Below are 18825 nucleotides of genomic sequence, written 5' to 3' on the forward strand. Positions count from 1 at the left end.
CAGGGGCGCCTGGGTGGCTCAGTGGGTTAAAGAGCCTTTGGCTCCGCCTTTGGCTCCGCCTTTGGCTCAGGTCATGATCTTAGGGTCCTGGGATCGAGCCCCATATCAGGTTCTCTGCTCAGCAGGGAGCCTGCTTCTCTTTCTCTCTCTCTGCCTGCCTCTCTGCCTACTTGTGATCCCTTTCTGTCAAATAAATAGATCTTAAAAAAAAAAAAAAAAGTTGATTCCATTCTTCACCCTCACCTCTACCAGAAAACATTTATGGCATATCCTAGAGCATTGTTTCTCCACACTGGCTGTCCATATCTCTACCCGGTCTTACTATTCCAGTTTCTCCCCTGGATACCTAGTACAAGATCATTCGTTTCATTTTATGCCCATCCCCAGCTAACTCCTAGTTTCTTAGCCTCTCTGGCTAACTCCTCTCCTTTTTTCTCCTTTCTCTTAACTATTGCCCAGATTTTGCATCTCAAAAGGTGCAAGGGTGTCTGTGTGTGAGAGAGAGAGAGAGAGAGAGAAAGAGAGAGAGAGAGAGAATGCAGAGACAGGTGGAGATCACACATTAGAGCGATTTGGAATCCCTTGTCCTCACCCACGGCCACCCAAAGGCCAAAACGTACACACATTCAGTGAGATACGTGCCTTTGAAATGTCTATTTATGGATCTCCCCTCTATCGGCTTCTCATCCTTTCCCTCTTCCCTTTCCCTTCCTTTCCATTCATTTCCCCTCTCTCCTGAAGTATTTATTCTTGAAGCCACATGGGGAACAGAGTATCAGAGCACAGTGGTAGTAGGGTTTGCACCAGGTGAGAAGGGCATGGAGTACAGAGTTAGCACCCAAGTGGAGGAAAGACAGTGCCCGTGGGGGACTGTGGTGCAACCTGTCATGAGAGCCAGGGCTTGAGCAGATGGAGGAGGGTATCACTGTAGAAGGGTGGTCTGGCTTGGAATGTGAGAGCTTGGACAGGGTGAGGAGGACATCGATATGGAAGCATGGGCTGTGTAGGGTGAGGCTGGAGGCCACGTAATGGGGTGGCTGGGATGGAAATTGACAGCCAGAGCAGGGAAAGGAATAGGTCCCATGGGGGTGAGAGTGTGGCAGAGAGAGGAGACGGGTCACATGCAGGACAACTGAAAAGCAAGTGCATATATTCTGCTTAAGGGGAATCCTGTTTGTCATTGTCAAATAGGAGAATCACAATATGGAAGGGGAAAACTAGGTGAACCCTGTGGTGTTAGTTCAATTGGAAAAGGATGCATTCACACGAACTTCACTTTTTCAATATATATAGATAGAAAAGAAATCAATACGGATACCAATGTCTAAGCATAAGTGATGGCTAATTTAATTGTCATCTTGAGTGGGCTAAGCGTCGCCTAGAGAGCTGGTAAGACATTTTTTCTGGCTGTGTCTGTGAGGGTGTTTACAGGACAGATTGACATTTGAAACAGTAGACTGGGTCAAGGTCTTCCTCACCAATTGGGTAGGCATCATCCGGTCTGCTGAGGGCCAGTCTGTTGGATAGAACAAAAAGGGGGAGGAAGGGCAAATTCTCTTTCTCTGTTTGATCTGAGACCTCTGCTGCCCCCAGACACGGGCACTCTTGCTTCTCAGGTTTTCGGGATCAGACTGGGACTTACACCATTGCCTGCACTCTCACACCATTCTCTGGCCCTGGACTCACTTGGATTGAATGACATCGCTGGCTTTCCAATTTCTTCAGTTTGTTTCTCTGGAGAACCATGACTAACACAGTGTATGTATGGATATGGATATGTGTGTGTGTGTGTGTGTGTGTGTGTGTGTGTGTGTTTGTGTCTACATGATGTATGTATACATAGATATGTATGTTGCCTTTCTCTGTCCCCTGAAAAGGCGTGGGAACAGTAACAGTGCAATTGCAATGAGCACACCTAGCACCGAGATATTGGGTTCTAAATATAATTTCCCGTGGAAAAGAACCAGTCACCCTTGGAGAAACAACAGATTTCATGGTTGGGACAGAGAGCTGGAAAAATAAGAAAGTGCTCAAAGATTGGTGGGAACATATCAAAGGACACAGAAGCCAACTTAAATGGCCTCCCACTGGGGCAAGGTCATCATCACATTAAACAATGATAAGAACATATATCCAGGGGATAAGAAACTAAGTCTTTAGAGACATAAATAAGTGAACACATGGAAATCTAAAGATGAATGAAATATTTCTATAATTTCAAAACACCTACCCACAAAATACTTGATTTTTTAAAAAGGGTTTATTTATTTATTTGAGGGAGAGAGAATAAGAGATAAAGAGAGAGAGAGAGAGAGAGAGAGAGAGAGAGCAAGCATGAGAGGGGAGGGTCAGAGGGAGAAGCAGACTTCCTGCTTCAGTCCTAGGTCTCCAGGATCATGACCAGAGTTGAAGGCAGTTGCTTAACCAACAGAAGCACCCAGGCACCCCACAAGATAATTGTTAATTCCAAAGGGGAAAGAGTACCTGTACAATGGAGAAGACTGGAAGACACCACAATATGAATTTGATTAATAATGGATAAATTGAAAGCGTGTACGGAGAAGGCAGCATCACTCTGTAGTACTGCCATCAGAGACGCCTAGTCTAGATCTGATCATGAAAAAAATACCAGACAGCTCCAAATGGAAGGCCATTCTACAAAATAACTGCCTTATACTATTCAATGTTGTCAAAGTCTTGAAAGTCAAGGAAAGACGTGGGAGTGTTGCAGACTAAAGAAATGGGACAATTAAGTATAATCGAGATTATCAACAGAATCCTTTTGCTACAAAGGGCAATAGTAGGACAATTAGCTAAGGGTGAATGGTGCCTGAGGGTTCCATGCTAGTAGTCTCTCTCTCTTAATTTTTTGATTTTTCAAGATCCTACTGGATTATGTCAGAGAATGTTGTTCTTTGTAGGAAATTCACACTGAAGTATTTGGGTGTGATGGGGCCTCAGGTTGGCAACTTGCTCTCGAGCGGCTCAATAAAACATGTTCTCTGTAAACTCAACTTTTCTGTAAGTGTGTGACCATTTCGAGCCTTGACAATTTTTTGAAATTAAAATAGTACATTCATAACAGACACAGAAATTAAGGAGTATGATTTAACTCCATTTTATGATATCAGAGAAGAACAGAGAGCTACTTACCAAGACGATATCTTGTATTTTCATAGTTCTTTTCAACATGCAGATCATTTTCACTTGTAGTGTCTTACTTAACCCCTTTGATAACCTTGTACAGTTAGGACTCTAATCTTCATTTTACAGATGGGAAAAATCAAGCTCAGATACGGTTATGCTATCATGAGGAGAGTGGCAATGCCGGGCTTCACCCCCGGGTCTCTCTGACTCTGTCTCTGTTCTTTATTCTCTCAGCGTGTAAGGATGGCCCACTCCTGTGTGCCTACTGTCTCCACAACAAAAACAAACAAACAAACAAAACCCTATTCTCTCCTCTCATGGAAAGTACAGGCTGCTTTGGGTCTGCAAACAATCTGGAGCCAAGCTTACTAAGCATAAAATCCCAGCTCCCAGCCTCTATTTCTTAGCTGACTTAAAAACCCAACCCAGCCTTTCTGACAAAGGGCATTTTTAGCATTCTTTCATAACAATCTCATTTTATTTGTAACATCCTGCAGCTTGGCGGTCTGCTCTGAGGTCTTTAGGTGTACAGAGAGAGCCAGCAAAGGGCAGAAGCCCAAGTGGGGCACAAGGGCCTCCCAGGGATGGGGAAGACACAGTGGGTCTCTGGAAAATCCAATTTACTCCACTTTTCACTCGTTTGGAAAAATGCCTTATTGACCACAAAACGAAGTCTACCCTGTACTCCACTCACCTAACAAAGTGTTTGCCAGTTACCGAGGAGTTAATAGAAGTTCTTGGAAAAACCTAGCAAATACTAGCGACAACAGTGATTACATATATCTATATACACTTCCTGTACAGTATTTAATAAAGGGTTTTCCACATGGGTCATCAAGGAGCTCGCAGGAGATATTCCCCAGCTCCCCAGTTTGGAGGTGCCAATGAGTTGCCCAGTAGGTGGAAGGGTCAGAATTTGAACCCGGGACCCCTGGCTTTATATCCTTGTTCATTTATCTACCTCAATTGCCTCCCTCCTCCCGCTAAGAAAACGCAGGAGGTAACGAACTCGGTTAAAATCCAGAAGGTTAGTTTAGCAATTGTAGGTAAGTGAGTGGTCTCACTGGAAACTTTTTCTGTTTCCCCTTAGAGCTTTTAAGCGAAGTGTAAATTGACTATGTGCTTAGGAATTTACCAGCTCAGACAGACTGAAACAATTAGACAGGAGGCCAAGTCAGAGTGAGAGAGGGAGACAGACCCTAGGCACGTGAGCCGACATTCCTTTCAGAAAGCTTCCCTCCATATCCTTTTTCAATTGGCTGAAGCCCTAGAGGTTTGACTGGCTAAACCACTTCCTCTCAGAAGCGTCCGTCCCCTCCCCCTCCCAAGGGAGACTGGGATTTGTAGTCCAGAAATCAGCTGACCTTTCATAATCCTTTAGCTGGACTCCCTGGCTGAAGGAGTACGTAGTCAATTTCAGAAGCTTTCCATATGATGAAGTGTCCAGTGTGCTTTTTGTGAAACACAAAGCTCGTCCCGAGTAGGGGCTGAAGTCTCTGTTTATTCACCAGAATCCAGTCCCCTGGTCTCCCCTGTCCCCGCCATCCTAGTTCTTTATTACCACCCTTCTCTCCCCCATTGATACTGAGCACCATTTCTCTGCCTCCTTCTCGGGACATACTGGACACGAGCCCAGTCGTGCAGCTGATGGTGGGGGACCCTCCAGGAGGCAGATCCCCAGCTAAGTGTGGGACTGGGGCTGGACAGCAAAAGAGCCATGCCCAAGGGTTGCTCCTTAGAGTGGCACCTTTTCAATGCTTTTTCTTTAAAAAATTAAAAAAAAAATTAGAATATGAGAGAAAGAGATCATGAGCAGGGGGGAAGGGTACAGGGAGAAGCAGGCTTCCCATCCAGCAGGGAGCCTGATGCAGGGCTCCATCCCAGGACCCTGGGATCATAACCTGAGCTGAAAGCTGATGCTTAACGACTGAGTCACCCAGGCGCCCCTTCAATAGGTTTCCAGGTAACATATTTACATGATGGTTGTTGATTCAATAGGTATTTGAGGAAGTGGAATGTGAAACTAGGTCCACAGACCACCTACAGAAAACACTGCGTTTTATTTTGTTTTTCTTTGCTTTCTAAGCCCTCGCTAACCACTGCCTTGGCCCTGCAGAACCTAGGCTTAGGATAGACAGATCTTTCTTTTTTTTTAAAAGATCTTATTTTTCAGAGAGAGAGCACAAGCAGGGAGAGCAGCAGGCAGAAACAGGCAGAGGGTTAGGGACTTGATTCCAGGACCCTGGGGTCATGACCTGACCTGAAGGCAGCCACTTAACAGATTGAGCCAGGCGTCCCAGGATAGACAGATCTTCCTTTCTGCCCTGGAGTTCTGGAACTTCCTGACCTCTGCTCTAAACTAGTCATATCCCATCTGAGGACCCACACTTTAGCATTACGCACAGACTAACTAAACACATTTAATTGCATGCAGATATTACTGGTTAAATTTTAAATACAATAATTTTTAAATTAAATTTCTAGTGGTTGTTGATCACTAGAAATGTTGTAAAACAGTAGATATTGCATATATAATTTCCTTTGTGTGGGAGGCAATGATACTTTTTGATGCTAAAAACAAAAATAAAAACAAAAAACAAAACAAAAACAACCAAAAGAATGACCTCCTCTTTGAAAGAGCTGTTGACCAGCATGCTAAAGCTTGGGAAAGAATAATTTTCACGAGAACTGCTCCCAGGTTTTACTATGCTTCTCTCTGCTTGCCTTGCACTGTGTGTTAGACGCAATGAACTTCATGGCACAGGCTCAGAGGGTTGATCGGAGAAAATACTGAACAAGGAGCCAGGACGGCGAAGAGCCTGTTTGTCCTCTGCCACGATTCAGCTGGATGCCTTTTAGGAAGCTAGCAAATCCTAAATCTGGGCATTCCAGGGGACTGAGTGCTGGCCTTCATTCCGCACAGATGCTTAGGAGGAGGAAACATTGTCCTGGTCCCGTCAGTGAGGCACCGATGTCCCAAATGTGGAAGCATTGTTGGGAGCAAATTCAAGGGACAAGGTTAGACCAGAGTTCTGACTTCCACTGAGGTGAGGGACCCATGCCAGTGTTTGACTAGGGCATATAAAGGAAACCTCTTAAAAAGATGAACTCCCATTCTTCCCACAGCAGCAAGAAACATGCACCTCTATCTTCCCTAATGATTACTTTGCAAATTTCTAAACTGATGGAAAATTGCTTGGCTGGTGTGGAGATTTGCAGAAGAATCCAGCTAGACTAGTCTAGAACATACCTGGCCTTTATCGTTTCTGTCTCCATGCTTGGGCCACAAACACCAAATTTTTACTTTCTCCTTTCTTAGAAGGAAAACCCATACAGATGTACACATATATACTCATTCCTTTAACGACTACCTTTCTTGTGGAGTGTTAACAGCAAGAGATACACAAGACAAAGAACATAGGCAGGAAACATTAGAATTTCAGTTTCAATTTATTTTTATATTACTCTTGAGAATTATCTGTTTTTCGTGTTTCATAATATAAATAGTGATAATAGTTGGTGTATATGATTTATAAATCAGTGTTTATATGTTGAGAATATTTGCTTAACTCTTTTTAATGGTAGGGTACAATTTAAAAAAAAAAAAAAAAAAAAAAAAGGAGACCAATGTTCTGGAGCACACCTCATTTCATTTAGGTAGACGTGTTGTCCAGAAGGTACTCAGTGCTACCCGGGGAAGATGTCATCTCATTTCTCATTTCTCATAGACTTTCCAGGTCTCCCTCATTTTCATTTATAAAATAAAGGAAATGAAAACCAACTACCTAACAGTGAAGCAATTTGAAGCAAGTTTCTTCCTTGGAAAGAAAAAAGAACCTAACATTCTCCGTGGGCCATAAGATCCTGACATGGAATCAGAGGAAACCAGACCTTCTTATTCTCTGGTGGAAAGTCAGGAAGATGGTCACTTGGGTTTGAGGTGCACAGTGGAAATACAGAGTGAAGTCTAATGGACAAAGGGCCCATCCTGGATGGAAGTGTTTGATCTGCTCTGGTTCTTAGACACAGATTATCCACGGCCCTGGTGTCATCCTAAAAACCCTTTTAGGCTGGAGGAAGATTGAAATAACATTTTTTTAAAAATCTCTGCAAAGGTCATCAATAATGTGAAGGTTAATTTAAGTATCAACTTGCTGGGTTACACATTACTTGTAAGTTTATATGTGCAAGTGTTTCCAGATGAGATTAGCATTTGAATCTGTGGACTCAGGGAAGTAGATTGCTTTTCCTAAGGCCCAAGGACACCATCCAATCCCTGCAGGGTCTGACTAGAACAAAATGGCAGCTGAAGAAGTAATTCACTTCTTTGCTTCCTGTCTGCCAGCTTGAGGTGGGGCATGTTTCTTCCCCTCGCGCTAGGATTTCTACCATTCTCTTCTCCGGTTCTTAGGCCTTTGGGCTCACACTGGAACACATCACTGGTTTTCCTACATCTCCAGCTTGCAGACAGCGGATGGTGGGACTTCTTGGTCTCCTCGATTTTGTGAGTTACATCCCCATAGTAAATCTCCATCAGTACTGTACATCTTACAGTCCTGTTTCTCTGGAGAATAGTGACTAATACAAACAACGACAAAAACCACACCGATTTTGTACTTTCTGCTTTCTGGCAGTATATACACATGAAAAAGCCTTTACAGTGCAAGAGTTTCAATTGGGAACTTCCCCTGGGAAAACCCTTTGATTGACTTAGGGGTAAATAAGGCAACGATGTTCTCAGTTCTGAGAGAAGAAGGCACAATTTATTTAGTCAAATTATTTTACAACATAGTCTTCATTGACAGTTGTCAGCTTAACACTTAATATAGTTTTTAAAAAAGTCAATGATTACCTGCAAAATTATATATATTTTAATATCTAAAAAATATATCGCATATATAGGGCAGGAAAATCCCTCGTATCCACAAGGGAAAGTTTGCTTATTCTTTTCAAAGTTGTGATTATTGCATTATGGTTATTTACAAACATTTCCAAAGCATTAACGATTTGAATGGTTCACCTTCACCTCCTTGTGCACGCCCGTTAAATACTGCATGGTGCTTCTCTTTCTAGTAAAGTCAGTGACTCAAATGTCCTGTTTTCTTTTTAGCAATAGTCACATTATGTTTTTTAAAAACCAGCTATAAAAACGTACAAACAGCCCAAATGTACAGATTGACAAAAGATGTACAAATTACATTTAAAAAAATAACGACTGATTTGATAGTAAAATTGTCTTTGTGACCGAGGTCAACTCGTTTATTTATTTTTACTTTTTTTAATTATCTATTTTTAATACTGTGAGATATAGGAAAATAACTCTGCATAATTTATACAGTAAGTTGCCTTCTGATTGGTTGACCCTGGACCGGTGGTCGGACAAACGCACAGCGCTTGCGAATCTGCTTGTGTTCAGAAATCCCTATGACTTTTCAAAGTTCTGGGACCCACTGTCATTACTTAAAAAAAAAAAAAAATTATTTAATTCTCTGTCTTTCAGTAATGTCTGCATTTGCATTAACATTTCTTAAGTTCATATCTTGACTATTTCCAGAGAGATGGTCAGCCTACTGCCCACTGGGAGGGATTTTGCAATGCCCACGGCTTCTTAAATACACACACACATGTTCTTTCTTTTAAATTCCAGTTGGGTGAAAACTTCACTGGCCTTACAACCAATGTTCCAGTTGCCATCCACTGAATCAGGTTCTCCTACAATAAGGTTATAAGCTTCCTGCCTCTATTTTCTCTCAGTCTCCAGCCAGAGCATTAACTGGTTAAGTCCATGATTATTTTTTTTATCATACCGAACCCTACAAGATCCATGATGAGACCCGTGTGTTGATAAGAAACTGCTTTGGTCATAAAAATATAAAGAAAATGTACAGTTTCTTTCCTAGAACCATGATACAACCATTCCAGTAATCGAAATATTCAACTCAGAAGAGGATAGCAGGTTGAGATTCCAAACTGGTGTACTGGCCCAGAAAATCAGCCATCTCTTTGTTCAAGGTAGAGGAAGCGGAAGTTAACCAACATTTAAAAAAAAAAAAAAAAGAATTGTTTTTAAACAACAAACGTTCTATCCAACAAGAAAGAACATCCAGTTTTGTTTTTCTCTTCAAAGCCACGTATGTCCTTTGGAGTCCAAAGTATCCCAGGAAGTGTGAGGAGTGGGGGGCTTCAGGTAGAAGACCACTGATGATTAAGCTTCTAGTAGTAGCTGCCTAAGTGTGAGGGCACGTGGGTGTTGGGATGGCGGGGGACATTGGGGTTGGGGTAAATCCCACCTGTGGGGGAGGTCCAGTATTGTGACGCTGCTCCGAAGAAGCTAGAAGACGTGACTGGCATGGAGGTCGGGTGGGGAGGGACAAAGTTCACCTTCTGTTGATGGGCGTGGTAGGAGGGCATGTAGGAGATGTCAGAAGGGTACTTGTACATGGACGACTCCGTGGGATGTGGCTGCAGAGCCTGCGCGATGCCGTGGAAGTCAAATTTGTAGGCATACCTCTTGCCGTGCACTTTGGTCATAATGTTTTTATCATAGTAGTATCTGAGGGCCCGGCTCAGCTTGTCATAATTCATGTTGGGCTTGCTTTTCCGCTCTCCCCAGCGCCGGGCCACCTCATCGGGGTCCGTCATTTTGAACTCCCCGTTGGTCCCCTCCCAAGTGATACAGCTGGCGTTGGCGCTGTCTGAGAGTAGCTCGAGGAGGAACTGCCACAGCTGGATCTGCCCGCTTCCTGCGGGCGGTGAGGCAAACAGGAGAAGACAGAGCAGCTCAGTCTGGGCAAGTCAGAGTCCGATTCCCTAAGACGTCCGATTCCCTTCTCACCCTTCCTAAGAAACCCATTATTTCCTGTCACGTTCAGAATCTACTGCCTCTGGCAGCCCCGTAGCTGGATGATTTGAGGCATGCCGCTTCCCACCCCATTGGGCAAGATTTTTGAATCTCTTCTAGAAAGATTTGCATCGCTGTCTAGTTTTGACTTACTCATGAAGTACCCCCAAATGATCCTTGTCAGTGTAAAAGGGAGCGGGGCCAGAAGACCACAGCTGGTCACAGGGAGAAGGGGTGGCCCAGGTGTCAGGCTGAAGGCACCTGGGTTGTTCCTTAGCAGAGCCCCAGTGCTTGGATCTCAGCTCTAAGTCTGACAGAGAAGAACTTGGGCAGAGAGAAAAATAAGAGGAGAGGGAGCTGTATGCCTCCTCCCCGCCCCAAGATCCCAAAACAGGAATGGCCAGGCACCAAAGAATGGGCCTGCAGACACAGGCAAGAGCAGTTCCCTGAGGTGTGAAGATGTGGGGTTCACTACCGCAAAGAGCCAGTTAGCTCACACGCTTGGTGGTCTTGGTCTAGAATTCATTTGAGAGCTATTTTTAATAATGAACCCTTAAACCACATTGTCAGATTTCCTTTATCTGCAACTTTTCAGGGACACGCCTCTTTCACAAGGCTTTCAGATAACTGCGACCCTTTCTAAAGTCAAGAACAAAACACCTTTGGACCATCTATTCACGTGTGACTTCCATGAGGACCATAACTGAGAACTCACTGGAATTGCCCCTCCCATTCTCCCCATCTTTCCCTACAAAAATTTCGACCTGCGTTATTTATTACAGATCTAAACTTCCATGCAGATAGGCAATGCTCATACTCTTGTTTTCCAGAAGGAGCCTCAGCTAATGGACATACCTACCACCTAACAACAAGCTCCAGACTCTCACTTGTACACCAGAGAAGTAGATGTTGACTATTTCAAGGGAAAGAGCACGTGTTACTTCTTAGTCAGGTCTCTGAATTTTGGACAGTGGTCTCTGTGACCTCACAGAGCTATGGAACATTCTGGAAAGAAAAACCTTGCAGGCCAAAGTAAACTCACCGGGGTTGGCTAGGCGACTGCTGGTCGGGCCCAGGATCTGATATGGATCTGAGGAAGCAAAAAAGGAAATAAGCATCCCTATTATTAAAAATATAAAACCAACAGCATTAATAATAAGAATACCCCTGGGGTTTATACTTTTATTTCAATACCACAGAAAAAACTGGTTTCAGAAAACTTTACTGCTTTTATGTGCAAACCTCAAAGATCTGGAGCAGTTATGGTTTTCATTCCTATGATTACAGAAGCATAGAATACAAGAAGCATCATTTTTTTTTCATATTCAGTGTCTAATATTTGTAGATAACACTTTCAGTGGCTAAAACAGAATCATGAATCCATTTGGAAAGATGCTGGCTAATATTCATTCATCATGACTGAAGTGAAGGATACCTTTTGAAATGGGTTTACAGAAAGGTCTAATGATTCCTGGTCTTTACAGCTCCGTATACATCTCTGGTTTTGTGATACAGCATAACAAACATGTGCCTGGAAATCAGGCAGCCTGGGTTCTAGCCCCAGTTACGTTACAAACTAAATAACTCATTGGGACAATCTCTTCTCCCTTCTACTACCAAATCCTGCTTCATTTGCTTGGAAATGGCAGCAGTAGCCAGAATTTGTATTTTAGCAATAAAATGACTATTCTACCTCGGTCTCTGTAAAACTTACATGATTATTTAATTATAAAAAGAATCTTTGCAATGTTGTTTACATCGGGTTGGTCTTTTTTTCAGGTCAGGAAGTCATGATACACAGTTGGATCGTGACTTGGCCAGGTGGTCGTATGTTTGATGCAGTTTACTACTTTTGCAATTGCTGTTGCAATTTTTTAAAAAATTGGCATGATTTGGGGATTTCTGCTTACAACCATGAATTAACTTTAAAAGTCCTCAAGGCTACTGAGTTTATTCTCCTGCGTCCACATATCCACACAGTACGACAACTGAAACATTTTTGGCAGGTAATGTCTAATTTTATTGTCGCTGGGAATTCTTTAAATGCACTGTGTCAAATCCCGTTTGGCTTGTGTGTTTCACTCAGGACATTCTTTCTCAACCTTCTCAATGACATGTAGGTCCATTCTCTATTGCTCTGCCTTCGATAGAAATGGAACACAGTGTTTCTCTGTCTTAAAGCCAGTGGCTTGTCCAGAACTTAATCTCAGCTGTGTCACACAGAGAAGACAGAGCTGGGCCTGGGAGTGAACACCACAGCTGTCTTCAGAAACAGGAAGGACAGAACAGGAGGAAGGCTTTCCAGATGGCAAACCAGAAAGCTGGATAACAGTTACAAAAAGGTGGACATTGGCTCCAAGAGTGGAAATGAGCCTAGTGAGGTAGTGAACTCCTCATTGCTATAAATATTCAAGGAGAGATGAGGCAATCATAAGACAGATGTCACAGAAGGATGTGATAGACCTAGTATCACTCCAATACCAAGAGTTTCCCATTCCATGGTTTGAAAAGCTCCCCTGCCTAATTTGTTAAGTAGACCCATCAAGGATGGGAGTAGTTTTAGAAGAAAGGTTTTACTGACCCTAAAAGGTTTGGATAACAGCTCTGGAGTCTGTGGATTAGAGCTCTAGTTTTCTCATAAGCCAGCTGTGTGGCTTTTGTCAAATTACTTTCCCTCTCTGGGCCTTAGTTTCTTTATCTTACAAAATGAGGCATTGAACATTTCATCTTTACTTTTGTTTTTACCTCTGATATGTAACAAATCTTAACCCGCTTCTAGTGTCTGCTACTTTTTATTCACAGAGCTCTTACAGGGAGTCAAGTAGGGATCCTTTGTGAAAGAGAAGAATGAGGACAAATACTATGTATTGATTCAGTCCCCCTCAGCCAACCACATGGGATCAACAGGGGCATAAAGAGCAAAGGAGGGATTACGCATCCCAGACAGGTACCTGGTTGGGGCCGTTGTTCAGTATTCTTGTTCATTGCTTGTGCTCCTGCAAGTGGGGGACCTGAGGGGGGAAAGGGATAAGGTGAGTGGGGCCACTCTCCATGAGGGAAGAGAAAGGCTTTGTTAAAAGCCCTCCACAAGGTGCTTCCTCATTCATTTGCTCATTTACCCACTCTCTACTCACTCACTTATTCATTTTATCTAATAAATATTTATCTAGAGGGGAACCTGGGTGGCTCAGTCAGCTGAACATCCAACTCTGGGTTTCAGCTGAGGTCATGATCTCAGGGTCATGAGATCGAGCCCCGGGTCAGGCTCCACACTCAGTGAGGAGTCTGCTTAAAAGATTCTCTCTCTCCTTCTGCTCCTCCCCCACTCGCTTGCTCTCTCTCTCTCTCTCTCTCTCTCTAAAATAAATAAATAAATAAATCCTATAAATCTTATAAATAGTTGTCCAGAATTTACTAGTACTGGCAGTGTTCTTGGTGCTAGAGTTTCAGCAATGAACCTCCAGTTCTGGTAGGACTTACATTCTCAGAAGGAGACAATGAGGAACCACAACAAACATACAGCACAGCAGGTCTAATGGTGTTTCTGCTATGAACTGCATTTTTAAGTAGGACATTTCGAGGTTCTCAATGGGATGGTGACATGTGAGGGAATGTCACCTGCTTGTCGTGTTTCCATGTTTTGTGAGTTCCCCTCGTGGAACCTCTCACATTCAGCTTTTCTGCTCCCATCATAGCTTCTCCATCTTGCACCTACGGTGGCTTCTCACACAGTTTATGGTTTATGTATCCTCACCATTCCCCTATCCTCCCATTTGTCCATCGTACATATAGACAGTTTCATTTCCCCAAACCATTTCACTCCACCATCCAAACACCTTTTTGAGTCCTCACTGACTAAAGAATGAAGTTCTACCTTCACAGCAGCCTTCGTGCCCCTTCCTTACCTTTCCGGACTGCTTTCCCTTTGTGCATCTGAAACTCTAAGAACCTGGAGTCCTCCCTAACCATCAGACATGTCAACCGTGACATTGTTCCCTGGCCCTCCACCTCTCACGGAAGGCTCTGTCTTCCCCATCTCTGCAAGGCCAAATCCTGCCTCTCCTTCAAAAACCAGCTCAAATGCTGCCAGGTCAGGCTCTCCTAGATACTTCCCAGATGAAAAAAGCTGTGTGCATGTGTAACCTCTCTCCCCAGCTTGACAGACTGGTCTATGTCTGATTCATCTTTGTGGACCTGAGAGTGCCAAGTCCCAGGTACAGAGTAGACAAATAAGGAATACATAGTATGGAAAGGGGTCCCAGTTATTGCTTGAGCATCAATTTGTCATCACAACCTTCTTGAAAGAAGGCCCTTCATCACCCATGTGCTGAACATTTTGTTCCCTACAAATAGCAAGTTTCATATATTCTGGTTAGGAGTGCACAGTCATTCTCTTTCTATATTCCCTTAATGGGAGATTTGGGGTCAGTCTTGAACACAAATTCATGTGTCAGACCCCCACCATTGCCTCCTAAGACCGTTCTCCAACCCAGCCCTTCACGAACCGAGGTCAGGGAGGTTGGTATGATTAAGCTTCAACACTCAGAGGAGGAAAGTCATGAACGACCATTATCATGACAGAAATGGCTAGATCCAAATCCAGCAACCTTCCATTCATACAGAAAATCCAGTCTTGAGAAGCCTTCTAGCTTCAAAAATGCGAAAACCAAATGCAATGCAAAAAACCCGAAAGGTCTGAATGAAAATCCCACGTCACCTTTCAAGGAACAAGTATCACTGATAGGCCCTACCCTGGCAGTTAACTTTGATGTCCTCTGCACAGGAAAGACAACAAATGCACACTCCTGCTCTGTTCTAGCTCATGACCCTGTTTTTCACCCATGTTTGTAGGAAAAAAAAATTTTTTTTTTCTCCAAATGATAGCGTGTCATTTACTTACTTTTGTTGAGGCCAGAATTCATGTTATTGCCCCATCCGCCTCTCCTTACTGAGTCATAAGAAGGGTCTAATGAAAAACAACAAGTAGAGGTACATCAGCATCTCCAGCTTTTCAGAAAGGTGCCATAACGATTCTCTTGTAGTGATCAAGAGAAGTTTGATTTAATCAGCCATGACGTCTTAGGCATGACTAAGTTCCAGAGGTGTACTCTCCTCCTGGGCTACGGGTGGAAAGGAACATTAACACTCATCAGAAGTTGGAGTGAACAGGAAGATTCTTGAATTTGAAGTCAGCGGATTGGTTCAAGTTCTGTCCCTTGCCACTATTTGTTGTGGGACCTTGGATGAATCATAACTTCCCTGAGCTTCAATATTCTTGACTATGGACATAAAAATTTACACCATTTTCCCCCCTTATGGAGTTGCAGTAATGCTGTGAACTGAATGTTTGTGTGTCCTCCCCCCTTTCCACCCCCAAATTCACAACATGTTTACCCCAGATGTGATGTGATGGTGTTAGGTAATTAGGGAGGTAATTAGGTTATGAAGGTGGAGCTCACTAGAAGGAGCTAATTAGGTTATGAAGGTGGAGCTCACTAGAAGGGGATCAATGGCCTTATTGGAAGAGGTGGTCGAGCTAGCCTGCCCTCTTCCTGCCATGCGAGGGTACAGCGAGAAGTCAGCGGTCTCTGATCCAGAAGAGAGCTCTCCTCAGAGCCCCACCATGCTGGCACCCTGATCTTGGACTTCTGGCCTGGAGAAGGTGTGATAAATGTCTCTCATTTCTAAGCCACCCAGTCTATGGTACTTTGTTGCAGTGGCCTGGCTAAGATAGGCAATAATCCGACGAGAAAACATCTGTGAGACAACTTCCAAGCCTCCATAACCGTGTTCAGGAATTGCCTAACTAACTGGCTGGAAACTTCCCCTTTTCCTTTCTCATTGTGTGAGTTCTGTTGGGACATGAAGCAGGAATAGCAGAAGAGTTGAGGGATTCAGCATTGTGACTTTCAAAGTCTTTCCATGAACAACAAAGAAACCATAAAAACCATCCAAACAAATGGAGCACGAACCTCATCAAACAGCAGCCTGACAGGGTGAAAGGCGACCCATCCTCCCCCCAGGCCCCCCCTCCCCATCCCTCCCCCCTCCCTTCGGAGCCTCTCCAACAAATTAGAATAAGCTCTGCGGAGATGGACGGGCCCATCCTATTGCTTGTTCTCATTGCTTCTGGCTAAGAAGAACCGAAAGACCGGATGGTTTTCTTGTGGAAAAATCCACGTGCGGACGCACATTCCTCCCAGCTCTGGAAAAGCCAGTTCACTTTTTAAATTACCATCTGTAGCAACTGGCATGAAAAGCAAAACAGAAAGCAAGAAGGATGAGGATGGGAAGGGAGGGCAGAGAAGGGGACAAAAAAGACACAAAGCTCCATGCATTGAAGTCCTCTGTTTTCTTTGGCTTCCACCCCCTCCCCCACAATTCCTACTTTTGTTTAAAAATGAAGCAAAACAAACACAAACACAAATCCCAGCTTGTTTAGGGGCCTAGAGCAAGGTGAGGGCTCTGATGAACGTTTTCTGGGATGTCTTGTAAGGATCTGTAGAGCGTGTCCGATGCTGGTATAAGCAAAATGGAAGGCAAGATTCCTCATTTCTCTTTGGGGGCAGGGGTGGGGAGCAAATGCTATTTAGGCCTTCAGTAATTTATAGCTGGGCTTGGAACAACACTGTTTGACTGCATGGGTCCACTTACACGTGGATCGTGAATGGTACAATACTATGACATCTTTTTCTTATGATTTCCTTACTAATATTTTCTTTTCTCTAGCTTACTTTATTGTAAGAATATGGCATTTAATACATCTACCATAGAAAATATGTGTTAGATGACTGTGTATGTTATTGGTAAGGCTTCTAGTCAACAGTAGACTATTAATAGTTAAGTTTTGAACAGTCAAGAGTTAGACACTGATATTCAACAGAGCAGAGTGTTGGCACCCCTGACCTCCATGTTGTTACCCCTAACCTCCATGTCGTTCAAGGGTCAACCGTAATTGGGAGTGACTTCTGCACTGCGCCGTGTGCTTGGCCATAGACTGGATGGGAAGGGATATGAAAATGTTCCCTGCCCTTGTGTTTAAATATGAGAAGATTGGCAAGACTGTGGGGAAAATAAGGGCCATGTACCAAAGGAATGGTGTGGTACCAAGGTCCACTGGAGGTTAAGGAGGGAGAGATGAGTGTCACTGGGACCATCAGCCTTGAGTGGGATCCCTCTGGGGAGGAGAGAGTGAGTAACGAAGGCAGGCACAAAGCAGAAGTATCTGGGGAACAGCCGTGGGTGTCATGAACACATGACAGAGGTAGAGGGAAGGGAGGGGACAGAGGGATGGAAGTGAGGGCCAAGGTCATGTCCAAGACCATGGTGATGGCAGCTAGGCAAGCACAATGGCCTTGGGTGCAGGGAATGGACACCAAGAGAGATCATGGGCATCAGCATAACCACGCACAAGGGTGTGGTGGAGAACGAAGCTTGTGAGGTTGTGTCGGATGGATCGGAGCACCCAGGGAAGGAGGTGATTCTCATAGGAACAGAACAGAAAGTGGGAAAGAAAGTGACAAGTTCATGCCAAAGGGAAAAAACAAATCAGTCGTTCCAAGAACTGGTATGTGTCATCTGCAGTTCTGACTTGACATATGATTTACTGCATTGATAAAATCTCTGGCTCCAAGTTTACTTGGTGTTTTTTGGTCAATTGCTATTCTACCAAAGGCTTTCATCCTGTCTGAAAGCTCTATTCTATCCATTCCGAGGACTAAACTATGGCCATGGCTGATCAACTTCTCCTCCTATTCTTTTCCAGCAGCTCCAGGAACAGACCTAGCACACAAAGGTTACAGAATGAGTGGATGTACTCCTTCTAACCAACAAGGGTGGGTGACCTCTGGATTCTCCTCTAACTCCAAGGGGCCCCATCCTGGTTTGAAGTTGATGCCTTATCAGAGAAGTGTTTGCTGGCCCCATCTTTCCTGCCACACCTTGAGGTCTGTGGAGGGCTTCTGTGGGACACAATTCTCCCACTAGCTTACCTCGGGAGAAAGCCTGGCTGAGAAGACTTTCAAAGTCCTACCCAAACCCTGAGTCCTCTAGTAAGTAAAAAAGGGAAGTGACAGAAACAGAGATGCCACCAGCAATCAATCTAAACTATGTCCTCCCTGCACACATGACAGAAGAATAAAGAGCAAAGGCCATGTCTTCAGCTGGTGTCTCTAGCCAATGGTCCCCAAGGAGCGTGTGAACTCAAAGCCACACGGATCACAGGATCCCTTTCTTTTTTGTTTTTTCAATCCCATCTACCTACACAGAAAATCCCACCACAGGTACCTGGGTCCACAAAGAACACCCTGGGTCTGTTTACTGAGGAGTTTAACAAATACACTCCATGGGTACTGGGGCTCACGGGGGCAGCTGCTACATGTAACATTTCAGTGAAGATCAGTGTTTTGGGAGTAAGTCCTATGGCAAAGACAAAGAATGATGCTGGAGAAGACCAAGGCTAAGAACCAAGGTCTGGCCCTCAGCCTCAGAGAGCTGAAGAACCAGGGTAGCCTTGTGGATAAAACGAGATAGCCAAGTAAATGCCTGGCCCAGTGAGAGCACAGACTCAGCCTCAGTACATGTTGCCAAGTAATATTATTATTGGCACCTAAAAAATGATTATCCCCAGAGACATGGGTTTGCTAGCCCTACCAAATACACGTTCATTTCCCCTCCCATGCTCCCGACTCCCTTGCTATGCTGTATTTGTCTACTTTACCACCAAATTTAATCACTAACTCATGGTTGTTTCTTATAGTCTGCATCTCCTACCCGAATGCCAGTTCCGCAAGAGTAGCAGTCTTTCTTCCATTCCCTGGTATAACCAAGCACCTAGA

At 44.0% G+C, this 18825-nt stretch overlaps 1 protein-coding gene across 4 annotated transcripts in view; it reads right to left on the reverse strand.

Annotated features, from left to right (window-relative positions):
• Positions 1–7888: 7888 nt before the first annotated feature.
• FLI1 (Fli-1 proto-oncogene, ETS transcription factor) overlaps positions 7889–18825 on the reverse strand; it is a 122655-nt gene continuing 111718 nt past the window's right edge. For all 4 annotated transcript variants that reach the window (XM_059413964.1, XM_059413953.1, XM_059413970.1 and 1 more), the window contains 4 exons: positions 14889–14954; positions 12940–12999; positions 11031–11078; positions 7889–9890 (listed from right to left, as the gene is read on the reverse strand). In XM_059413964.1, the coding sequence (XP_059269947.1) occupies positions 9361–9890; positions 11031–11078; positions 12940–12999; positions 14889–14954 (704 nt within the window). In that variant the 3' untranslated portion in view covers positions 7889–9360. The remainder of the gene's footprint in view (positions 9891–11030; positions 11079–12939; positions 13000–14888; positions 14955–18825) is intronic.

Source organism: Mustela nigripes, chromosome 1 (assembly GCF_022355385.1).
Source record: "Mustela nigripes isolate SB6536 chromosome 1, MUSNIG.SB6536, whole genome shotgun sequence".
NCBI lineage: Eukaryota > Metazoa > Chordata > Mammalia > Carnivora > Mustelidae > Mustela > Mustela nigripes.